General features: G+C 40.4%; 1 protein-coding gene across 25 annotated transcripts in view; it reads right to left on the bottom strand.

The window, feature by feature from the left end:
- Positions 1–26,375, bottom strand: part of DTNA (dystrobrevin alpha) — a 259,746-nt gene that overhangs the window by 63,757 nt on the left and 169,614 nt on the right. For 13 of the 25 annotated variants that reach the window (XR_006293973.1, XM_043558574.1, XM_043558573.1 and 10 more), the window contains exons 6-11: positions 21,441–21,526; positions 13,807–13,961; positions 8,148–8,253; positions 6,729–6,895; positions 4,212–4,336; positions 1,782–1,790 (exon numbers count right to left, since the gene is read on the bottom strand). Coding sequence is in view for 24 of the 25 variants with exons in the window: in XM_043558574.1 (XP_043414509.1) it covers positions 1,782–1,790; positions 4,212–4,336; positions 6,729–6,895; positions 8,148–8,253; positions 13,807–13,961; positions 21,441–21,526 (648 nt within the window). In the remaining variant the exon portion in view is untranslated. The remainder of the gene's footprint in view (positions 1–1,781; positions 1,791–4,211; positions 4,337–6,728; positions 6,896–8,147; positions 8,254–13,806; positions 13,962–21,440; positions 21,527–26,375) is intronic. The other 12 variants (XM_043558567.1, XM_043558571.1, XM_043558576.1 and 9 more) reach the window with 1 other exon arrangement.

Below are 26,375 nucleotides of genomic sequence, written 5' to 3'. Positions count from 1 at the left end.
GAGAAGCTCTGAAAAATTAATGATAAGCAGAATCTACATCCTCTTGGAAAGCAGAGGATTCCTGGGGCTTCAGAAGCTTTTCCTGTGCTCCGCATAACAATGGCCCTTTCTCAATACACCTGGTCTGGAGCGACTCAGTTGCAAAAGCATACCATGCCTTATTTGTTCTATGTGAAGATGCTGTCAAACACCACACGGTTTAGTGAGTTTCTATTATCTGGATGTTCCGTATAATAGGGCACATAGTGCAAGGCATCCCATAAATTTCAGTTCTTCTCATATGATGAGAGAAAGAAAATAGGGTTCAGTATTTCTCAGAATTGTACACGGCCTCAAGCTCCGACAACACGGGGTCTGCCATTCCAACGCTATTTTTCATTATTGCCTGGCATTCTGTCCCTATCACTAAGGTCTTGGTTCAGGCAAAATGGTAGAGCTGAGATGCCTGTCTCATCTCCAAGTGGTTTTTAGTCTTATGTTAGGTTCGCTGGAATATGCTCTATGAGATGGAATTGAGAGCTCAGAATATGGATAATGACGCAGGGCATCATTTTGAGTCAGAGGACATTTGATCTCAGGGTAGTTCCATATTTGAGTTTGACGGTGCAGGATTCTTGAACACTAGATATTAATCACAGTAGCCTACAGAATCTAGTTGTGTTGGCTTGATCAAGAGACACATTTGCAATGGTTTAGTTTCTACCTTAGGGAACCAGCTGGTGTTGGATTCCACAATGCAGAGATCCTGGGGAAAAGGTAGACTTGTTTGTCTCAGTGCGTTTATGGGAGTGGACGCGATGCTATAATTTTGACAACACTATTTGCAAAAATTCACTGAAATTGTGGTTCCCGGTACTCAGTGCTAAACAGTATTCTAAGATTTTTAAAGACTTATCTGTTGGATGAGGTCAAAATAGTGCTTAACTATTTTATCTACTGTAAATATATTAGCTGGAGTTTTGAAGGCTATCTTAGCGTTTTGCATTATTTATCTAGGATGTGTCTTGGCCCACATGAGGCTAGTTTAAAACTAATTCTACCTTGAGCACAACACTTTCATTTTGTAAGAAGGATGTTAATTTTATGCAAATGTCCTATGTCATTTTTGAAAAGTCAGGTAAATCAGATTTTAAAACAGTAAGAAGAATGAAATACCTGCATTTTTAACTTTGCAAGAAGTTTGAAACTATCAACTTGACCCACGTTTCTGGTTTTCTTTTGTCTTTTTTAATTTTCCCTTTGTGCTCTAGCTCCAGGAAATGAGAAAACAAGTAGAGTTGGAATGCTTTTTACCGAGCCTAGTAAATTTACTCTATGGAACCTGGCCACCGCAAAGCTGAAACTGCAGTTTCTTAGTGAATGGCTTCATGTTTCAGGTTCATCATGGAAATGTTGAACTTGGGACACAACTATAACTAACCTTGGCACCAAATGGTGGCTGTCAAAGGAACTGAGGTTCCTGTTTTCTCCATAATCAAATGAGAAGTTACTTTACCTAATAAGTAGGTCACGTTGGGAATTTTAAACAGATTTGTTCTTATGAACAAGAAATAGCTCCACAAGATAAAGTCACAGGGATCTAGTGCAAACTTTTCCCTGTGGACGAGACCTTCACAGAGGACGTTTTTATAAAATTGGCATTTGTCTTGTGAATGGAAAGTGTTCAGCTGAAGGCAGAATTACCTTTAAAGTGGCCTCATGTTACTCACTTGTTTTGTGTCTCATAACCACTTATGATTATAAGTCTTTATAAGCACACAGGGGACTATTGAACTACTTACCAAGTATCACTTTTGGCAGCAAGGAATTGAATAGAATAGAGACTGTTAATCATGGTAAAATTGACAAGAAATACAATAGCTAAGAACAAATGCCAAAATACCAAAATGTCACCACTTAAGCAGCCTTATGTATCTATGATAATTTAGAATCGCTAAATGAACAGCATATTTTAAAATTAGAAGTCTTAGATACCCCTATCCAAAAAACAAAAAGAAAAAGACATGGGTATCTATTTAGGAAAAAGACATTTGAATAGTAAATGAGAGAAAAACGTCTAAAGTTAAAAACAGAAAAAAAATTCTGGTCTAATATAGATTGGGCATTCTGCGTGCAGAATTTCTTGTATGTTATTTCAATAATGAAATATTTTCTACAATTTGCATTTTAAAGTTGAGACATTCACCCTGGAAAAATATATTATCAGTGAGTATAGATCACTACTTTGATTCGAGGACTATTTGGAGAGTCTGGTTAAATATATGGAACTTTTTCCAGAAAAAGGCATATTAGTGGAGAATTTTAAGAGAATCCTGAAACTCTTCAAGGAACTCAAATTGTGCAGAGATTGCCCTCAGTTAGTTCATTGAATACCACATCAGAAATTAAGGTTAAAAGTTTGTTTACTCATTAGCCAATTAAATAACACACACACACACACACACACACACACACACACACACACACACACCAGGCCGGAGCATGACGGGGTACAGGCTTTGTGCTAGGTAATACTGCAGTGTGACTGACCATGAAATTTATTTCACTCTACCTCACTTCCTAATTTTGTCTCCAAGTGGGAGGAAGCATCCTAATTCTGTTCCACTGCAAAGCTCTTAGAGTCAGGCTGTTCACATCCACTCTCTATTTTCCTTACACCCATCAGCTCTGATTGAACGTTGTTCTCTGGGGTGAAACTCTTAGCCAGGCTGATAGGAAATGACTCCATGGCAGAGGTCAGACAGCATAGACTTGTTCTCAGTTAGTTTTATTCATTTATTAAAAATTTAGTGATTGTCTCTGGCTATGGGAAGAACAGTTGAGATCTTAATAAGAACAGCTCGTACGAGGTCGTTTTCTGCAAGTGATTGGCCCTTTGGGATACTCCCCAGATTTATTTACCCCTGGCTTATTTTCAGGCTTATTTTCAGGATAAAAATTTCCAAAAATAAGTTAACCACATTCTACCTAATTGGCTTACATTAGTTTTTTGGATGCTTAGCCCATGCCCGCAACAAAAGCCTCCAGGCTGTGTGTATTGCTGAAGGCAGTGAACCCTCAAAACACACTTGGGAGCAAACCAGACAGAGCCTTGTAGTATTTACATAAAGCCATAGCCATGTCACAGCACAAATCATTTGATGGTATTTGCTTAGGTCCATCAGAGGAAAGAGTCATTACTTTCATAAAGGTCGCATCCATCATGGCATCTTTAATGGGTCATATTCTGAACTGCCTGAAGCATGGACTTTGCCCTGGTGGATTCCTAATCTTGATAGGTCTGATCAGCTCAGCTCTGGATGTCAACAAGCAAACATAGGCCCTGCGGTGCAGGGGGTCCTGCTGAACTGTGCAAAACAAAAAGGAGTTTGTATAGAGGGGAGACCACCTTTTCTAGAGCCTTTCTGACATACCTTTGACTACATAATTCCTAACTGGGCACAGATGCAGATGATATGCTTGTTTCTTCTTTTCAGCCCGAGATAACACCAAGGAAGAAATATTTTCTACTTCAGCCTCCCCTGTAATCTGGCCATGCAGGCCTGAGAGAGGCTCCCAGGCATGAGGCTTCTGGGGGGTGGAAAGAATGGGTGGTAGCACTCTTTCCTAGCCCACTCTCTACCCACCAAACTCGCAAATACTTTGGAGAAAGAATTTTTTAGTCTATTTTTGGATGTTCTGATGAATTTTACCACCCAACTCTCCCTCTTCAACCTTCCCACGCACAGGTCATGATTCTTCTAAAGTTGTGTAGTTTAGGATAAGACAATGACAATTTCCAGATTTGTTGACATCTTTAAGACGACTGGCTCTGCAGATAAATGCAGCAAAGAGTTTTTATTTTGGGGACCCAAAGCACACATGATATTAAGGCTTAGTGCGCCTTTAAATTTTCTTAAAATTAATTCCATCGATTGTTAATGTTCAATTGTAAAAACTCTCTCACATCTATATTTTATAATGATGCTTTTTGAATATTTTCCACCTACAGGTGATTTACATTAGTGTTGCATACTTTACTTGCACATCAAGACAGAAGTACTGTATACCCCCAGAGTAAAAATTATAATCACGTTATTTTCACTTTCTTTTTTTAAAAATTAAAATGTAAAATGTGGTCCCTGACAACAAACATGAATTTGCCTTGTATGTATGGGGACGTGTGTCAATGACGAAAGACGTCTTTTCATCTGGAGGGCAGAGATACTCACACGATGTGCGCCAAGTTGAGTGGCTTCTCAGGCTGGTCAGGGAACATGGGGTGCAAGGGTTCACGGCTGGAAGCACAGCTCAGAGACTTGCTTAATGCATTAGTTAGCTTCTTAGCAGGTGATTTCTGGAAAGGAGAAGAAAGGTAGAAGTGACAATAACTAATATTTACGTAGTATTTTATGAGATGATTTGCTCTCACAATAGATGCTCGTTCACTCACTCATTCATTCACTGGTTTATGCATGAAGTCTTCTGTGGGTGTCTACCCTAAGTCAGAGAGTTGGCTCAATGCTGGGACTAGAGTGCCGGGACAAGCCACCAGAGTACCTGCTTCCTGCTGCTTAGTGTTAGCAAATGCTGTGATAAATGGAAGCAGTCATTGTGCATAGGACATCTGAGCTGGGACTCAAGGGACCAGCAGGAGTCCTTCTGATCAAAACTCAAGGGATTGAGAAGGTAATTCCAGATGGAGGAAGAAGAGACTCCACTCTGGAGAGGAAAGCAGAAGGCAGATCATTGAAGTCCTTCTATGCCACATCAAGGACTGTGGTCTTTATCTCAGATGCAGAGGGAGACAATGAAGAACTTAAATCATAGAGGTGACAGGATCAGAGGTGATTCTAGAAGGATTGCTCCTGCTTAAGAACAGAAAATGATTTGGGAGGAGATAGGAGTGGACATGAGAAGATGAGCAGAAGGTTTCACAGGCATCCAGGCGCAAAATGTTTTAGGTGTGGCTGGATACATCCAGTAAAAAGGAAAAGTGGAGCTTCAATTTGAGGCTTTAGGGTTTAAAATTCATGTTCTTTCCAGAGCATCATGATCGCTCTTTTTCATTTAGACCAGTAGGATGTTTATCTTAAAATCTTCCAGCCAAATCTATCAAAAATAATCTATCACACTTAATAAATCTTTATGCCAACTTTTCCTTTCCATGAGAAGCCACTTACAACTTTGTCGCTTTCTTTTACACACAGAGCCCATAAGTGGCAATACAATGAAGTGACTTTTGTCTTCATTATTTAAAAGCTAAGTGATAGGGGCATTTAAGAAGTCCCTCTTTGGCTTTTGCTAGGAGATGTGATTCTAGAACATTTAAAACACAGCCGCAGCAACAGCCCTTCACCCCCATAAAACACTGGAGCCTCTTTATCCTCTTGAGGAGACTGATTCTACTTTGTAAAGACATTGCCCTGCCACATAATTTTAAGAGCCCGCAATCCCTAAGAAAGAGACTCCTAAACTGACTTCGGTATTTATATAAAACAACAATGAAAAAATGCTTAGTCTTTGAACACTAGCCCTCCAGGATCTGAGATAGAGCAAGTTGGAAAATTGGTAGGATGCTGACCATAAGAAAATAGAAAGTGTTTTTTCCTATCTTCTGTACTAAATTGTATTTCATGATCTGTGTTAGTATATCCGTCCTCAGCATGTGACATAACCAACAGTGGGAGGTGGCATCTGAACTGGCATAAAGCCCTCAGCAGACGATGTCTTAGTGAATCACTGTGATGCCTTGAATTCACAACCTGACAGATGCTAGAAAAAAAGTAATATATTTACACTGAATCTTGGTTCCCAATAATAATTCCTAGAGAGAACATTCTGACTTAAAATGCATTTTCTGAAGACCTCCTTTATAAAAAAAGAACAATAAGTTCCTCTTTAATAAAGACTATAGGTTAATTGAAATACAGAAAATATAGAAAAAAACTCAAAAGAAGTTTGCATTTTCTTTTAACGCAGAAGTGTTCCAAGAGGGGTTGACAGGTCTGATGGTTCATGCAACAAAAGCCAACCCATATATAGAGCCATACTTTCACAGAAGTACAAAGAACAACATCGGGGAACTGATCTTGGAGTGTAACTGAGACACAGGTCAGCCAACTAAACTGCGTGAACAGCAAGCTCATGGGTCAAATTCCTCCCACACATCCATCACATGGACAGACACTGACAAGTCATTTTTGGCAAGTTGGTCACTCACACTATTTACAAAAAGATGATTTGCTCATATAGACACAATCTCCCCTCCTCCAAAAAAGTAAAAAAAAAAAAAAAGACGCGTGGCTCACATGTCTTTCCTTTATGCTCTAGTCGCGCACTTAACAGAACTTCGGAAACCAAGAAAAAAAGAAACAAACAATAATTTTTAAGCGATTCCCACAAACAAAATAAGACAAAACTTGGAAAGAGCCTTAACCTACTGTGAAAAATAAATTATGTTCCAGAAGGTGCTTGGTCAGTTATTATCTAACCCAGTACTGAGTTGTCTGTATTCCAAGAAGTAACATAGTTTGAGTCTTCCTATAACTTAAGTCTTAGGAAGCTACCCTGGATTCAGATACAACAATTAAGACATCCCAGGGAGGTGGGGGGTGGGACGGAAAGGAAAGGAAGGACTGTTAGAGAAGGTAGGTTTGCTCTTTAATTCTCTCCCCATCCTTGATGTTCCCTTGCATTCTAAGCGACACTCATGCAGCCAAGTGTGTGTTGACTGGACCTGGCCTTACCCATGATGTGTACTCTTTCATTTGGTGTTGGTTGCTATGGGAACCACCGGCATGTCCCCTCCAGAAGCAGTCCTGACAGAGCTGGTAATTGTGACACTGTTGGCATCGGTAGCGGAATCCCATCATACTCTCGCTGTGGCAGTAAGAACATTCCACCGGATGGAAGACTAAGGGGGGGTAGTAAATGAAGAAAAAAATGAGCAAATCAGAGTATGAGCCAGAATAAGGAAAAGTACAGTCGAATGGGAATTGCATTGTTTTGCTGTGTGCCATGATTTCAGATGATAGTCAATTTTGGCTGAGAGAAGCATCATGTTTATCCCTGGACTCTCGCTGTCCTTTTCAAGCATGTGTGTGGAAGGTAGAGGAAATGAAATGGGATAGAGGATAGGTCTTCTTTTAATACCAGATTTATGCAATGCCATTTGCTCTTTTACTCCCATCTCTTACACTACAAGAATATAAATTCCCCAAACTGACCCGTCTTTCCCCCAAACTGCTCTCTGTCTCTAGGAGACTAGCACAGCTCGCTGGAAGACTCAGAAGTACAATGATGAACACAACGGACCGTCCCATGGGTAGAGAGCAAATGTTAGAGAAATGGAAAATGAGAGGGAGAAAAAAGAAAGGGATATGAGGGAGAGTAGAAACACTGGATGAGAATGGATTTTTTTTTTTTTTTAACAACGGAGTGGCTAATGGGCTTATTTCATGAGTGACATTGCCTCCATTTAACCATTTTTTTTTCTTTCCTGAGAGGCAGATGGACAGGCAGATGCCCAAAGAGATGTGTAAATTATCTGAATACAGTTCTAATTCAGGTAGTTCGAGAGACGCTTCACTCTCATTGGCAGACAATTTGAATTATAAAGCAGGTGAGCTAAAATACTTGAGATTTGAAGCTAACAAATAATCAGATCCAAGTAATTGTCTACATGCTACTAAGCAATGGCCTTTGGTCAAGTTATTTATGTAACCACAATCACCGAAAGCTTCCATTTGAAGCGTATAACTACAGATGAGCAAGGTACCATAACCTAATTTCTTTCCATCTCCTCCACCTATTCTTGACCAAGTGCCCAGGAACAGTCAATGCCATGAATACCAGTATTGGAAGTTCATGCCTAAACATAACGCTATCATACTAAAAAATGTTATATTCATTATTGAAATTCTTCTGCGGCTAGAGCCAGTCTACAGCCACACTCCACTTGTAAGTGAGAGGCAAACAGCGAGATTTAATGAGTTTATGGAATTGACTCTCCTAATTTTGCAGTGAGCCTCTAATGCCTTACGGATCAGGGAGAAAGGGTCTTTCGAAACTCAAAACGACTAAGCGACCTTGGCTTAATAACTGTAGACTTGAGAGAACGATTTCAGTAATTTAAAAACTGCCATAGCTCAGTAGTAACTACTCACCATTTTCTACATTTGCCAGCCGATGCAGAAGGGGCAGCCAGACCAGACACTGCGGGGGAGGGTCGGACATGAGTGTGTCCAAGAAACCGTTTAAGGTGACCTTTTTCTGCATCAAAAAAACCCCACAAAAATTTAGAACAGAGAATAATGTGAATTTACCTGCTGCGTGCATGCCCTTTGCGATTAAAGAAAGAGGACATTCCATTAACCTCTAATACATGAAGAACGAGAATACAGTCTAATACCTAAAGAGCTAGTTCTGAATTTAAACCATTGGTTGCTTTAACACTTAAACACACATAGGACTGGATTATCTCCATTGAGGCCGAGTCAATATTGTCATAGGGAGAGCGACAATTCTGAGAGGGTCGCTTTTGTGTATGAGGGGCAGTATGAAAACGGTAAGGAAAGACAAACAGTAGACTTGCTCTCTACAACTTTACCCAGTCGTGGTAAAGCCACAATTCCCATAGCAGTCGCTCGGTCTTCTACATTTGTATGACAACTTCCCTTCTAAACTTTCTCCATTTCTGTAAGTACTAAATACTTCATGGTTAATGTGAATGGTTCTTGCCATACAAGATTAGGAGGAAATCCTGTGAGGAGGGAGTGACCCTTCGCTGTTAGAACAGTCTATAGTTCCAAAAATTCTTTTTCCCTTCTTTTTTAAAAAAAAATTTTTTTTTTTAACGTTTATTTATTTTTGAGACAGAGAGAGACAGAGCGTGAACGGGGGAGGGGCAGAGAGAGAGGGAGACACAGAATCGGAAACAGGCTCCAGGCTCTGAGCCGTCAGCCCAGAGCCCGACGCGGGGCTCGAACTCCCGGACCGCGAGATCGTGACCTGGCTGAAGTCGGACACTCAACCGACTGCGCCACCCAGGCGCCCCTCTTTTTCCCTTCTTGATATATCTTTCCTCTTAACTCAGTTTGCATCTGTCTGCATTATCCTGGTCCTTTCTGATATGGAAAAGGAATGGATTTTAAATTTCCTTCAAAATGACAAAAATAAGAAGTTATATGAATACATGATATTATAGCAGGATGAATAACAAAAAAATAACAGGTTTATATGCAAAAATCACTATTTTATTTGAAATTTTGAATTGTAATATCAGGTGGATGGGCTAGTTTTTGGTTTGCTTGCTTGTCTTTTTTTTTTTAATTTTATTTTAATTCCAGTATAGTTAACACACAGTGTTACATTAGTTGCAGGTGTACAATATAGTGATTCAACAATTCTATATGTTACTCAGTGCTCATCAAGATGAATGGTACTCTTGGGGCGCCTGGGTAGCTCAGTTGGTTGGGCGAAGGTCATGATCTCACAGTTTGTGAGTTGGAGCCCTGTGTCAGGCTCTGTGCTGATAGCTCACAGCCTGGAGCCTACTTCAGATTCTGGGTCTCCCCCTCTCTCTACCCTTCCCCTGCTCACGCTCTGTGTCTCTCTGTCTCTCAATAATAAATAAACATTAAAAAACAACATGATGGTACTCTTAATCCCCATCACCTATTTCACTCATCCCCCCACCCACCTCCCCTCTGGTCACCATCTGTTTGTTCTCTACAAAAGACCCCCCCAAAAAAGAAAGCAATCTTGAAAAATCTTGAAAAAGAAAAACAAAGCTGGAGGTGTCACAATTCTAGATTTCAAGATATACTACAAAGCCATAGTAATCAAAATAGTATTGCTGGCATAAAAATAGATACTTAGATCAATGGAACAGAACAGACAGCCCAGGGATAGATTTCTATCTTTAGATAAGAAATCGGTTGTGAAGAACTATCATACCTTTTCAAGGCACCTATCTTATACTAGTCCTTGTAGTTTCACACACAAAATATTTTGGTACTCTTTAATTAATCTTTTTTATCAGCAGATATTTACAATGGTAGCTTTCCCTCAAAATACTAGATAGCTTAAGTATTATAGGGTGGTAACATTATTATTAAAAGATATTTATGTAGGGGCGCCTGGGTGGCTCAGTAGGTTGTGTCCGACTTTGGCTCAGGTCATGATCTCATGGTCTGTGAGTCTGAGCCCCTCATTGGGCTCTGTGCTGACAGCTTGGAGCCTGGAACTGCTTTGGATTCTGTGTCTCCCTCTCTCTCTGCCCTTCCTCCCCCTCTCAAAAATGAATAAACATTAAAAAAAGCTATTTATGTAAAGTATAAGTAATGAGACAACATTTTTAAAGAAGTTACCACAATTTGTAGTATCTGAAATAATCCTGTCTTTCAAAATAATTACTTGGAATGGCTTGTACTTTCTCCAATGAAGCAATGCAAGCAATTTTAGAATTTCATCATTCAAACTGCTGTTATAGCCAGTTTATGAAGCACAAATATAAACTGGTCTTATTATTTATTTATATTTGTGTTGCCTCTTCTTATACTTAAAAAAAATCTTATCCATTTTGATCATCAGACTGGCTGAAAATCACTCCTGGAAGTCTCCAAAAATGCTATTATGATTTCAACACATATAAATTTTTCATCATTGAGGATATATAAGAAGAATTATGGAATAAGACAGTCTATAAGATATTTCAAAAGGAACTTTGTGCTGTGGTAACATCATATATAAATCTTATTGAACATGTAGGTTGTATTAAAATAAAAGACAGTTATCAAGGGGTGCCTGGGTGGCTTAGTCAGTTGAACATCCAACTCTTGATTTTGGCTCAGGTCAATATCAATGGTTGGTGAGTTTGAGCCTCACATAGGGCTCTGCACTGACAGTGTGAAGCCTGTTTGGGATTATCTCTCTCTCCCTCCCCGCCCCACCTCTCCCTCCCGTTCTACCCCTCCCCCACATGTGCATGCTTGACTTTTCTCTCTCTCTCTCTCTCTCTCTTTCTCTCTCTCTCTCTCTCTCTCTCTCTCTCACAAAATAGATAAACTTAAAAAAAGTCATCTAGAGAAACAAGAAACAAAATGAACTATTGGAATTACACCAAAATAAAAAAACTTCTGCAGAGCAAAGGAAACCATCAACAAAACAAACAGACAGCCTACTGAATGGGTGAAGATATTTGCAAATAATACATCTGATAAGGCGTTAACACCCAGAATAGACAATTACACAACTCAACACCAAAAAACCAAATAATCCAATTAAAAATGGGCAGAGGACCTGAATAGATATTTTTTTCCAAAGAAGATATACATATGGCCAAGAGACACATGAAAAGATGCTCAGCGTCACTAATCATGAGAGAAATGCAAATCAAAACCACAGTGAAATTTCACCCCACACCTATCAAAATGGTTAGAATAAAAAAGACAAGAAATAACAAATGTTGGCGAGGATGTGGAGAAAATGGAACCTCAGGCACTGTTGATGGGAATCAAGTTGGTGTGAAAAACAGTATGGATTAAAAGTTCTATTAAAAATAGAACTACCGTATGACTCAGTAATCCCACTAGTGGGATTTACCCAAAGAAAATGACAATACGAATTCAAAAAGATATATGCACCATTATGTTTACTGCAGCATTATTTACAATAGCCAAGATATGGAAGCAGTCCAAGGGTCCATCCATAGAGGAATGGGTAAAGAAGCTGAAAAAAATTAGGTTAATAAACTTGTGTTTTGAATTAATTCACAGTATTTTAACAGTTAATTTCAGTTAAAAGGTAAGACTCACTCTTTTTTAAAATTTATTTATTTTTAGAGAGAGAGTGAGAGAGAGCAAGTATGAGCAAGAGAGGGTCCATCAGAGAGTCAGAGAGAATCCCAAGAAGGCTCCTTGCTGTAAGCACAGAGCCCGACATGGGGCTTGATGTCTCACAAACTGTGAGATCATGACCTGAGCAGAAATCAAGAGGTAGTCACTTAACTGACTGAACCACCCACGTGCCCCAAGACTCACTAACTCTTAAATCAGTAAAATTCAGTATGGTAAGCATTTGTCATGTGCCTTTTATGAGATAGGGAAACAACCTGTTTAAGATATGAAGATGGTTAAGGTAGGAGGCTTAATGTCTTTTGTGAAAGGCTTCTTGGGGAAAGCAATGTTTGGGCAAGAAAAAGGAGTTGGAGGCAAGAAATGGGAGGACATTGGAGACAGAGAAGCACAGATTCAGAAAACGGAGTGGTGGGAGCAGGAACAGAGATAGAAGGCTGCATCTGGAGGCAGAGGGGTGAGCTGGAGAAGGATGGAAGGGCTCTCAGAGTCTGGAAGAAAGGGAGATTCAACCTGCAGGCGATTAGGCTGCTCAGCAGGTGAGTGGTATGGTTAGATGTGGTGTTGTGAGGGATAGATGAGAAGAGACGAAGCCTCCTTCATGTTCTCTCTGTGCAATTTTACCCTGTTGTACTACTGTATGCATTTTGAGAACCTCTGAAGATTCCTCTTGAGAATGGCTTTCGGAAATAGTTTGGAATGCAATGGGGTGTGCACCAAATAAACAAATCCAGGGGGCGGGGGCCAGGGAGGAGAATAATACAATAGGGCAGGCAACAGGTGCTGATGAGGAAAGTGACTGGAGACACGTTTAGAAGGTGAAATGAGCAGGACTTGTGGCCTTATGAGAGCTGCTGGGTGAGGAAGTTGTGTAGAAGGAGGCTTAGGCGATGGAACCGTTCTGATGTTACCAACTCAAAGGGAAATCGAAAGGGGAGCATGCTTCATCTGGAGGCAGAGATGAGGGACCTAAGCTGGCCTGGGGGTGGGGGAGTGGGAGAGGTCAGAAAGGCTGTCTGGATGACTCAACACGGGAGCAGAGTTAGCACTTAGTGTATCAAACCATCCCATCTCTCATTGGTTGTTGTGTACAGTTGCGATTCTACATAAATCCATGACCTGCAGGGATCTGAGGCACTTTTGACCTCCTAGGTCACAAGTAAACAGATGCATGAAGTTTACTAGCCAGGCAGTTAAATGCAGCTTCTTATTAGCTGCTCTGCACCGATTTCTTATTTAAGGGATCCTTTTAGAGGACATCCTTGGTTAGTTTGGATTTTTTAAAAATTTTAAACAAACCTTCAGTTTATGGATTTGTAAACTACCATTGCATCACTCCAGAGAATGGAGCCAGACATGAAGACTTTCTACGTGACTGGACAGGTATAAACACAGAAACCCTCAAGCACTAAATAGCTTCTCTGGGCCAATTTGTACCACTCTCAGTTCAAACATGTAACTCTGAACCCCTAACGCATCACGTTGTGGGGGATGCAGGCATCCGTGTCTGTCATATTTTGGGCCTCCCTGATGGTGTGTTACACGTGGTATGTGATTCCTTTCTTGTTTCCTCTGCTAGACATTGGAGAAGCTTGGCGCTGGCCCAGACTTACGTTTCATACGAGGCTGAGTGACAATTTGGCCCTTTTGATCCTACAGTGATAATGGCAGGCATGACGCCGAGGGTATAGGGTTGTCTTAAAGATTGCATTGGACAATTCGAGTAAAGAACTTAGCATGGTGCCTGGCTCACGGTCAGGAGCCACCAATTATTATTTCCCAGGTATGCTGAGTTCAGTTCCTGGTTCAGAGGTCAGTTGTCAGAGACTGGAAGATGCGCTACAGTTTATCATGAAGAATTTGTCTAAGTAGTGACTTGGAGGAACATACCAAAGAAAAACTACTGTTTGAGAGATATTTCCTTTAACACGTCCTTCCCCCTGACCCCTCCCCCCCCCCCCCCACCTACCTGTTGAGAGAAACAGGATCTAGCTGACTGTTCTGTGTAACCAAATGAAGGACCTTCAAAGACTGCCGTGGGTAGTTTGAGAACTTCCCGCAGGAACTGATCATATCGTCCATAAACCATCACCCCACTGGAGTCAGAAATCATTGAGAAAATATCTGACGGAAGGGAAAAGGAAAGATATTTATTCATCACTTAAATATTCTCCACTGTTTCAGTGCACCATATCTGCTGCAAATAACCGAAAATGTAGCAGAATAAGTAATTTTTTTATGAAAGAGTAACATAAAGGTTAATTGTTATGCTGAAGTATTCCTGGCATTGTGTTTCCTTTGGTGTCTTTTAGGTAGCTGATTCTGGAACACAGCATTGTGTTGGATAAAATTAGCATATTTTGATAAGACAGAGAATATCCCATTTTTATTTTAAGGTCAGTTATCAACTCATACATCACTCAATGGAAGGAATTTTTGTATATGTGAGGAATATGCTGACCTCACTGAAACACACAATGAACATTTTCTACAACAATGGGGTATGTATGTATGTGTCTAGCTAGCTATTTGCCCATCTATATTATCACAAAAACCTTTGAGTTTTGGTTTAAGGTACTGAAAAATGAAAGATGCAATGGGGATAAGAACATAATGAAAACACTTGATTAACTTCCCACAGAAGCAGAAAACTTTCTATAAATCACAGTGTTCTAGGTGGAAGGTACTTGATTTACAGGGAAGGGTCTTTTGACTCCCGCAGTGGAGGGGAAGCCTGGCCTTGGGGAAGATCAATGAGGTAAAGTCAGAGCCCCAGACAGAGCCTGTGTCTTCATTGAACCTCTGTTCTTCCGTTTCTGCCACTATGGGCACTTAGGGATATTAATGGCATAATTTCTCAAGGTACTTTATAATTCCTCTGTGGAAGTCACTATGGGAATGAAAGCGTCTGCTATCGTAGTTTGTCACTGTGCGAGACTGTGACTAGGAAGGTACAGCTGTTGGGACAAACTGTTGTCAATTCAACATGCTGCCTCTGTTCAGTTTGGGCTTAATGTCTCAAGGTCAAAATGCAGTGTGGGGACATGGTTTCTACACTGCAGTCAGATGTTAAGCACATTACAGGCTTTAGCTGGATTATGTTTTGAGGCTGTGAATTGGCGCTCATTTCCTTCAAATACTCCAGTTCTAAAGGATTTCTACTGTTTCAAATGGTTTATCAATTATAAGGCTAAAGAAAATTCACCCAAGCAACAAAATTAATGTTGTTTTCATTTGCCTTCACAACTGTTAACTTGGTGAATTTTCTCTCTTACGTTTCATTTTAACTGGTTAAAAAAAAAAAAAAAAAGAAAAAGAAAGAAAGAAAAGAAAAAAAGTTGCCCAAAGCAAAACACTCTTATATAATCCCATATATAGAAACTCAAGAATTCCAATAAAAAGAGGGAAAAGGAAACCCAGGAAAAGTAAATGGACTTTCTTATAGAATCGTAGGAGCTGACACCTTGTGTGTTTTTAGACAGGTTGGTTAACTACAATTGGGACATCCTGACCATCTTCTGGGCTTTATTTCCAGGGCAGGACACAGTTTTGAAAAGTAGCCTAGGCCTTTCAAATCTCCCGCTGAAAAAATTTAGACAACATTTCTAACTAGAGCAAAGGCAGAAGGAGTACCAACACTGACCTTTCACAAACTTGAAGCTCATATGAAACTCCTTTGTGTTGATGAAGTTTTGCTAAGCAATAGCCGAACTAGGGCTAGGTCACTGGGATTAATGGGACGTGGCTGTTAATGGCCACTCTGGTTTTTAACAATAAACGAGGGAACTCTGAGGAAGCTATCAAAATGATATGTTTGTACTTGAGTCCTGGGCTCTCTGTTTTATATATATATATTGTTATATGACTATATATATATATATATATGTATATATATATAGTCATATAACAATACATATATACATGTATATATATATATATACACACATATGTATATAGCCATATATACTATGCAATATGCTGATAATATGTAATATATGTGTATGTAATAAAATATAAGGCTACTTCAAAGATTAAATTAGTTAATGGATGAAAAGCATGCAGATGTAAAAGACACAGAATAGTGCTTGGCCCCTAGTACACAGTACAGAAATGTTAGCTACTTTTACTATTGATTTCTTTTCACGTTTTTTCTGTCATTTACTTCATATGCTTAGACACTGCCTCCCCAATGGGATTGCTCTGTAATGTTCCCAATCATACTCTAAATCACCACTGAGATTTAGATACATACAATAATAGATTAGAAGAATTTACATTCATTGATTCATTCAACTAAAATTCACTTAGCACATACTAAATGTGTAAAATTGTGCTAAGCAATGAAGGTACAGAAAAATCAGAACATAGTTTTTTTTTTTTATGTTTTTTTTTTTAGTGAATTAAAACAAAATTTTATTTTTAAATGGTATCAAACTTAACAACAAATTGCAAGAATAAGAGTACTACAAAGGACACTCACATACCCTTTATCCAGATTCATCTATTAACACTTTATTCCATTTATTTTATCATCCTATCATCTATCTATCCATCTACCATCTGTCTACATCTACTTGTCCATGTGTATATATGTATGTACAAACATATTTTCTGAATTGAGACTAATTTGCATATATCATGGCCTTTACCTCTGAACACGGCCGTGGGTCCTCCCTAAGAATAAGGGTATGTCCTTTTATGAGACTACAGCAAGGGTTAGCAAACTTTTTTGGTAAAGGGCCAGATAGTAATATTTTAGGTTTTGTGGACCACACATGGTCTCTGTCACACATTCCTCTTTGTACTTTATACAACCCTTTAAAAATGGGAAAACTATTCTTAGCTGATGGGCCATAGCTTGTTGACCCTGGATTACAGTGTAGTTATCCACTTCAGTATATGTAACATTGATACGCTAATCTTATCTGATATTATCTAGCCTACTGGCCATATTCCAATTTTGTGAATTGGTCAGTAACAGGGCACAGATTTTGACCTCTGGGAGGTCCCAGTCCCCTGAGGATACAGAGACATGCTTACATAGTGCATCATATGACATCATAAATTGTAACACGGTGGCGTGAATACCAAAACAGGAGGCAGCAAGGGTTCAAAGAGGGTTTCCAGAGTGAGGAGTGGGTCAGGGAAGACTTCCTTTCACAGGTGACTTTTAGGTCTTCTTAGGTGATAGAGGTGGCTTCTAGGCCAAGTATAAAGGACAATCAGGAGCCAGTGAAGCTTTAGGAAATAGCACCAGGATGTACACAGGCATGCTCAAGCATGATGCACTCAAGCTCTTCAAGTAGTTCATTGTCAAGGGGCCTTGGGTGCACATAAGGGCTCGGTGGGAGATGAGGCAGAGGTATGAAGAGCTTCTAGTCTCTTCTAAGGAATTTAGGTGGTGTCCAGGAGATGTTGGGGAGATACTAAAGACTTAAGGCAGGCCAGTGAGTTAGAAATATTACCGTGGAGGTAGGTGTGGAGGCAAAACAACCAGTTCCGTTATAGAAACTCAACAAATCCATGGTGTTTGCTATAATGCTGGTCTTTTAAACAAAACCAAACAAGCCCTCCTCAGAAGCTTTAGAACAGCACCTGATTTTCTAGGCTAATGGCATTAAATTCAGAATTCCTTATGGTTCTTAGGACTATCTGGGAGCCCCGAGAAAGAAGCATAAACAGGTGCTCCAACTCATGACAACAATAGCTTATAACTGGACCAAGAACAATTTGACAGAAACAGGTATTTTATTCCGTCAAGTTTATGTTTAGGTCCGTGTAGGCTATGGCTGCAGGGGGCGCCCTCACACTCTAAGCAGCTCGGAGGCACGCAGTGGACACCCTGCACAATTGGTTCCTGGTGGCCCTGCGCACTGGAAATGGTGATGCACCATGGAGTTGTTGTCCTTTCTAATGCATTTTAAAGCACTTTGAAAAATTCAGTTGAAAATTTTCTGTTTTCTGCTTTTTGCTTTCTCAAATTCCTAATTTGTTTTCAGCAATTACTCTTGCCCCACACTCACAGGAAGGGGCTAGTTGGAACAAACTAAATATCCTTCATCCCTCTGCACAAAAACAGAAAAATTGCCAGACAAGCACAGCTGGCCTATTGGCTGAAGCGAATTAGAACTTAAAGAAGGGAAAACAGGGGCGCCTGGGTGGCACAGTCAGTTAAGCGTCTGACTTCAGCTCAGGTCACGATCTCCCGGTCCGTGAGTTCGAGCCCCTCGTCAGGCTCTGGGCTGATGGCTCAGAGCCTGGAGCCTGCTTCCGATTCTGTGTCTCCTTCTCTCTCTGCCCCTCCCCACTTCATGCTCTGTCTCTCTCTGTCTCAAAAATAAATAAACGTTAAAAAAAAATTAAAAAAAAAAAGAAGGGAAAACAAAAACCCTCAAATCTGAGAAATTCCATATCCTTTCATTTGATTTTTTCTTTTTGACAAAAGCAATGCAGAAAATCATTACTTCGCCTGTTTTATCATTAAGTGCAGCCGAAGTCAGCAAAAGAAGACCAGAGAAAACAGAATCCTGCTCGGCAAGAGTCAGCCACTGTGGTCTACGGGCAGATTTGCCTGTATTTGTGAATTTAGTTAATAGTTACCACTGAAATTAAAAATATTGGTGACTCAAGGTATGCATTTTTGACTATTAACATTTTGGAGAGATTCTTCCAACCAAACTGCATTCAGTTAAATTGTTTTTATCAAAGTGCTCTCAATCGACTAACCAGAATACCACTAAAACCTTCCTGGGATTAAGTACACAAAGAGTGACTCCTAAGCCCCAGAGCTGGGGGCATATTAGGCTGTGATTCAGGTCCACTGCTCTGGGAGAGGGCAATGTGATATATCTCAAGATCGCACTCTCTGTTTTTGTGGTTCTACAGAAGTTGTGACACCGAAACTTATTTCCGCAGACTGGAGAACATAGTTTACTCCCAGTGAGACTCATGCGTTTAACTTCTTTCACTGTGCTGAAAAGGATTTACTTTGGCCACAGATAGCATGCATGCTTTGCTCATTGATGGTGGGGTGAGGAGAAAGCACCCTAGCAATTACATTGTTTGCTTTGAATTCCTGGATGTGCCGGGTTTTGACACTTGGTGAAGATCTGCTCAGAAACTTAGTTACCTTGAGCTTAACTCTGCAGACACAGGTTGCTTGTTTACCTAACAACCATTCCCTTTGTCTTTATTGGCCCCAAGTTTCTTCCTGGGCTAAGAAAGGAAAGCAGAGGGCCTTCCCAGCCTAGGGGGCAGAGGTGGGCTCCTCCCTCACCATCATGGGCACCCCTTTCTTGTTACCAGTAACTGGTGTAGCAACTGGTTTCTGATGCCACACTGAGGGCTGGGGGCCTCTGGAGTGAGACGGGATTCTTGAGATTGCAGTATCCTTTTTCCCCCAGCAGAGGGACAAAATCTGACACCGAGGAAGCCTGAATGGAGGGATGCACAGCACTGTGAACCTTGCTGGCACAGCATTAATTAGCCTGGTTCATGCAAGGCCCCAAGGACCCCAAGGAAGGTCAGAAAACTGGTTCTCTTAGTGTTCCTCAAACGTGCTTTAATATGGAATCCTTTTGTCTATGTGCCTATTAATATAACATTGAGTAAGTATTTGGAAATGTTTCTCACGACTTAAAAAAAAAGTATATGATGTCCTCAGCCTAAGTGGCCAATCATGACATGAGATCATCAGGCAAGGCCCTCAAGATTTTTTCCTCTGCCCTGGTTCATTTCGCTAAACTTTCTCCTCTCAGCCGAACCCCGAAGGAAATGCTTCCTGGATTACTCTGGAGCTATGTTTCAAAAAAGGACATTGGGGGGCGCCTGGGTGGCTCAGTTGGTTAAGCGTCCCACTTCGGCTCAGGTCATGATCTCACAGTTCGTGAGTTCGAGCCCCGCGTCGGGCTCTGTGCTGACAGCTCAGAGCCTGGAGCCTGCTTCACATTCTGTGTCTCCCTCTCTCTCTGCGCCTTCCCTGCTCATGCTGTGTCTCTCTCTGTCTCAAAAATAAATAAACATTAAAAAATTTTTTTTTTTTTTAAAAAAAGGACATTGGTCCCATCACCTTCTCATTTCACTACTATCCTCAATTAAGCACTGAGGCAGATAGTTTTTAATTTTCAAAATCTCTTTCGGGTAACTAAAGAGAAACTAAACTCTCCCTTGTCAGGTCTGCTTGGGCTTCTCTGAATCCTTACGTCACTTGGCTAGTCCATGAAAGGAGGTTCCCAGGGTGAGGGGAGATGTGTGGTTGTGGGGTTTCCATGTGCCTTCCACCACTTATCTACTGGCCCAATGACAGAACTCTGCTGTGCAGCATGTCTGGGGAAATTCCAGAGGATTTTTTTTTTCTTTCTGTATCTTTCTTCATTTTTCAGTCTTGGTGCATCAAGAAGCAAGAGATCACACTCAAAAGCTGACAGGCAGCAGGTGAGAAAAGAGCCTGGAGGCGGCGAATCACAGATGATTAGAGCTGGGAGGGAACCTCCAGGTGTCTAACAAAATCCCCAAGTTTGGGACAGAGACGGAAGCTGAGGACTAAAGAAGTGAGGTAATGTCCACAGAATAACTCAGCAAATTAGTCACACGGCTGGGCTTACAAGCTGGGGTTCCCGGTTCCATGACAGTGCTCCCTTCCCACACAGCATTATAGCCCAAACTCATAATATTTCAGGTAAGGGAAAGGGGTTAAGTGGAAATTTTTCTTTTAAACACTGCATCACTTAGAAATAGTTAGAAATGAAAATTCTTGTCCCCGAGTCCCACCTTAGGTCTTCTGAATCAAAAACTCTGGGAGTGGTACCCAGAAATCTATAGTTTAAAAAGCTCTCCAGATGATTCTATAGATCCAAAAATTTCAGAACCACTAGAGAAAAAAAAAAAAAGTCACGTTCAAATCCTGGTACCATCTTAGCTATAATGACTTCATTCTACCTGAGTCTCAGCTTCTTTACCGAAAGCAAACCAAATGCCTGTGTTTTCCTGGTTAAAAAACTACCACATTTAGTGACAAAATGTACATAAAAGGCCCACAATCACTCGATGCACCCTAGCTATCACGTTTTTATTGGAATCCAGTTAATTCTCAGTCCATAGCGTCTCTGTGTGATTCTTATGCCTGTAACCCTGGCAATGTCTATTTTGGAACCTTCGGAATTCCCAGTGACTTGAACAGCACCGGCTGAGAATAATGAGGAAATGTGCCAGGAGTTTTGGCTTTGGATTACCTAAAAAAAGAAGGCTTCCCGACATGGCCTTCATGTCCCTGTGATGATGGACTTATACCTGTGAGGCAGTACAGTACAATCAACTTGAAAGAGTATATATCTTACTTTTTAATATTACAAAAAGCCTAGTGGATGATACTCAACAGGTTGTAACATAATAATCCATAAGTAGAAGGAAAATATGAATATCATTAACATTTACCTAATATGAAAATATTTCTTTGACACAACGCAAAGATCCATGAAGATTGTATCTCAAGTGGCTCTCGTAGAATGAGAAAAGTCAAAGTGGACGGCAGGACACAGAGGAAATGGGGAAAGGAGAATGGTATAAGGGAGGGATGGGCAAAGAGAGACACAAAGAATAACTTACATCTTAATTTGTCCATGATCTTCCCTCCACACAACGTGGCTAAAGCCATTTTGACAGCAAATACTGAAATTTTACCATGGCCTTCCCTGTTTAATAACAGAAAAAAAAAAAGATGTCATTTGGAGAACTTCCAGTAATGCGATTTGACATTTTCTGTTCTGTAGAAATCATAGGACACCGTAGCTGCATACATTATGTGAACATATCCATTTTAGAAAAGACCATGAATACAATTGAACACAAGTTTCTGAAAAGCTGACTATTCAATGTTTCATTTTTTCAAGAGATAGCAGAATCTTCAAGTTATTCTTTGTCTATGTCACTTGTTCAAAGCATGAGCTGGCAGCTAGAGGGATATGTACTATTTAGCCATGGATTACAATTACAGAACATGATTTTCACTTGGGGTTTCATAAAATAATTTTATGCATGATGATTCCACCGTCTCCATAATTTAATTAAACATGGTTTCAGGAAAAAAAATTTTTTTGGTAGGAGAGTTCCTGAATTTTATTAGAGTAACTATGGGGATTTTTCCATCACACCTCTTTTTTCTTCACCCATCATTTCCTACCCACAAGCTGACTGTGTTTGTGTGATACATTTACTTTCCAAAGAGAGTTGATATTTTAAAGGGGCAAAAGTAAGAGCTCTGTTTGAGCTCCTTCTACCAAATTGACATTAGAGCTGCCAAATCTTCATCGATTCAGGAAGTGTAACTGACTTGTCCTTCACAAAATGTGATATAAAGGGCACACTGTAAGAAGTATAATATTTCAGCTAAATGATTTTGCAGCTGGGATAAACTGTTCGTTCTTGTATCCTTGGAATCAGAAAGTGTATCACATTAGTAACTCATTTCTCTGATAGTTGCTACTCTTAAGAATGATCAACAGAGTTATTTTAAATAATAATGTGGCTTAAACGTAAGTAAAGTCAGTACTGACAAGGGTTTAATATATGGAATAAATCATTTGTATGACTAAGATCCGTATATATGACATTTTAGAAGAATAAGGTGCAATAAACAATTGTGTCATTGTTCCTTATTAGACTCCAGAGATAGATGACGTTATTCACCCTTGCTGCTGTCATTCCTAGCATAGTACCTCAAATACAGCCAGCCAGAATGTGAAAGTGACTGAGCCCTATGCTGTTTGCTCTCCCATTTATATTTCTAAGCCTAAGCACCAGATCTATGTAATTAGTTATTGGATACCTCATGTCAAACTAAGTGTGTTCAAAGTAGAGCTCGTTATCCTTACAAAGCCCTCCCATAATACTCAGACCAACCCACTACTATCTGCCTCTGGTTGTTAGTCCCTCTTCTGGTTGTCAGACTCACCATGCACCTAGTTACCCAAAAATGAACTCTGGGGAAGGGGTTAACCTTGACTTTCTTCTCTTCCTTAACTCACCACCACCTGAAATGTGTGAGGGACTCAAATATACGTCTGAACTGTACATTAAGGCCATTCCCTGCTTTCCATTCCAACTGCCATTGCTTTATCAGCTCTTGCTTGAACACTGTAATAGTTTCTTAAATGATCTCTCTGCTTGCACACTCACATCACAAAATCGACCATATTATTTTTTTTATGTTTACTTTTGAGAGAGAAAAGAGAGAGAGAGACAGTATGCGAGTGGGGGGGGGGCAGTGCTGAGAGAGAGGGAATCATGGAATCCGAAGCAGGCTCCAGGCTCTGAGCTGGCAGCACAGAGTCCAACGTGGGGCTCGAACCCACAAACGGAGAGATCGTGACCTGAGCCGAAGTTGGATGCTCAATCAACTGAGCCACCCAGGCACCCTGATGATATTATTTCATTATTTAAAACTCTAATTGCTTCCGTTTGCCTACAGGCTATGATTACAAGTTGATCTGTGTTCTCCAGTCTTCACTGCTACCATTTCTGTTGAACCTCACTCCATAGTCCCATGTTTAATGCCCCTGCCCTTCCTACCACCTTTTGCCCAGGACTCTGTCACCTGTTCATCAAAGACTCAGCTCCATATATCATCACTCCATTTGCTCTGGAAACAGCTTTTCCCCTGGATGTGCAGGCAAATGCTCTTCCCTCCATTTCTACTTACTATTTGGCACCTATCACACTGAGTGACCTTTGTTTATTTACATATCTGCATGTAATTTGACCCCACACTGTGAGATTCCTGGGGGCAGAGGCCATGTATGTCTTCTCAATTAGTTGAATTCCTACAGCCTTGTACTTCGTCTCCCCCATAATTAGTGAACAATATATTTCTTATATTAATTAATGACTATTAATCTTTATAATAGGTGCCCCTAGAATTGCAAATGGCCACTCATTTAGTTGTTTGCTAATTTGGGAGCAGGTAAGCTGTAATAAAAACGCGATGCTTTTGTCAAAAAAAAAACCTCATTCAGAATTATTCCATGCGCATTGTATTCCCAACTGCATGGATAACTTGAAGTATCAAAAACTTATTCTAGGAAATCATTAGTTCCCTTTCCTAAGCTGAAACATGGTTCAAATTATGAGAACAGGGAAATCTACAAAATGTGGAAGAACAGGAGAAATGCCAATGATAAGGTTTCCTTCAAAATGCAGAGAAATTGAGGAGCATTATATGTGAGATTTCAAGAGCAATACAAGTTTCTTTCAATGAATCAGAGAGAACAATTTAACTCAAGAAAGAGGATAGACCACAGATAATGATGGAACAGAGAGTTCTCCACAGGATGAAATGATGATAGCTCACAGATGAATTCTTAAGCCTTAGCTTTTAATGAAGAAGATCCTAGGGAGATCGCCAGTTCTGTATTGTTCTTGGAAATGCAAGATTAATGCTATTACATCCAGGAGTGGTTGTATCAGAGCTATTCTGCCAAATTGACACAATAAATCTAGATAAATCACCAAGTGGAGGGCAGCTCAATGAGAGTTTTGCAGGAACTCAAGGGTGAAATTAGGCCACTGGAATGTATTGTTATGCAAGCCACTGTGCCATATTGCAAAGGTGACCCTGGTCACAAAGAAGGATTCAGGGGGTATGCAGGAATGTAGATCTCCATAAGCACACCAATATTGGGTGAATTTAGACCTTGCTCAGCCCTAGCAGTGGATAAATCTTGAAGGAATTTAAGGAGTGAGTGGAGACGAATGATGTCACAACGGAAAAGGGGGACACACCAAGGACTTAAATACAAATGGATCTTTTTTTAAAGAACATTTTCAGTAGATAAAACAGGTTGAAGAAAAGGGTTGGGGAGAGAGATTTTCTAAAGACGTTTGACAAGATTCCACACCGAGGGCCATTACTTAAACTCATCTTGGGATCAGGGTCCTGTGTGTGTGTGTGTGTGTGTGTGTGTGTGTGTGTGTGAAAGAGAGAGAGAGAGAGAGAGAGAGAGAGAGAGAGAGAGAGAGAGAGAAAGTGGCATTAACAATGCAAGTAAGGAGTAGGGAGACATCGGTGCATCCCGAGGGGAGAAGTACAAGAGTTGTGCTCATCAGGAATCATCCCTAACGGGGCCGTGTGATTCACAAACAGATCGGGAAATCCCTTAAGTATCTAGGAAGTGGAAAGTCAAGCTCAGGAGGATGGATAACAGGAAACTCCCAGGAGTCTAGTGCAAACCAGCAGGAAAGCAGCATATTGTTCCAAAGTGAGTCTGCACACGCAATGCCTCTAGGAGTAAAGCAGTAAAACTGCCCATATGGAATGTTGGCCGTCGGCCACAATTCCGGAAGAAGACCTGCCAAAGTGTACTGAGGATGAAAAACGTAGATTGTCCCTAATGCTGCAGGCCAAACAGCCTTGGAACGGCAACACTAGGAAGAGTGCTAGAAAAAGTCTATGCTTCTGTTTGTACTAAGAGCTATGGCAGTACATCTCCAACTTCATGTGTGCCTTTTTTTTTTTTTTAAATTATGTTTACTTATTTTTGAAAGAAAGACAGAGCATGAGCCGGGGAGGGGCAGAGAGAGAGGGAGATACAGAATCCAAAGCAGGCTCCAGGCTCTGAGCTGTCAGCACAGAACTCAAGGACCTTGAGATCATGACTTGAGCTGAAGTCAGACGCTTAACTGACTGAGCCACCCACGTTTCCCCACGTGCAGTTCTAATCGCCATCTAAAGAAAGAGCAGAGCCAGGTATGTTTGCGAATACTGCATGCCCTATACAGTGTATCTATCAGAACCGTCCATTTGATGGGTGGGCTGGACCTTCGAATCAATGACAAGACTGACAATGAGCCATTCTTGGTGGAGAAAAGTTGCTAGTGCAGTTGACTGATTGGTAGTGTAGAAGGTACAGCAAAAACTTTAAAGTGAAATGTACTACTGGCCTATCATTTTTTGTTTAAAAAATTGTACTTTTAAAGTAAAAATTTTAGGGGTGCCTGGGTGGCTCAGTCGGTTGAGTGTCCGACTTCAGCTCAGGTCACGATCTCGCGGTCCGTGAGTTCGAGCCCCGCGTCAGGCTCTGGGCTGATGGCTCAGAGCCTGGAGCCTGCTTCCGATTCTGTGTCTTCCTCTCTCTCTGCCCCTCCCCCGTTCATGCTCTGTCTCTCTCTGTCCCAAAAATAAATAAACGTTAAAAAAATTTTTTTTAAGTAAAAATTTTATTTTAATATTTTCCCTTTTAATGTAGAGCAGGAACACAACGCATAATACATGCTTTCCTCTTTTTTTTCCCACTATTTGGTTTTTAGCAGAATGGAATATATTCTATTTTTTTAGGCCAATCAGCCGGAAGCTTTTGCCAATACAAACTTTACTTTCCTATTTAGCTTGAGGTCAAAAACTACCCAATTAAATTGCTATGCTGGTGCGTAATTAACACCTTGAAAGGTATTTAAGACAATCAGAAAGTTAGCACAAGTGCAAACAAATTGCTTTATAAATCAAGGTTTCCTTAAATCTTTTATTTCCCTTATACTTAGTTTTTTCAC

Source organism: Prionailurus bengalensis, chromosome D3 (genome assembly GCF_016509475.1).
Source record: "Prionailurus bengalensis isolate Pbe53 chromosome D3, Fcat_Pben_1.1_paternal_pri, whole genome shotgun sequence".
In the NCBI taxonomy this organism is placed as follows: Eukaryota; Metazoa; Chordata; class Mammalia; order Carnivora; family Felidae; genus Prionailurus; species Prionailurus bengalensis.
Note: the sequence above shows the minus strand (reverse complement) of the source record. Positions and strands in the feature narration are given on the sequence as shown.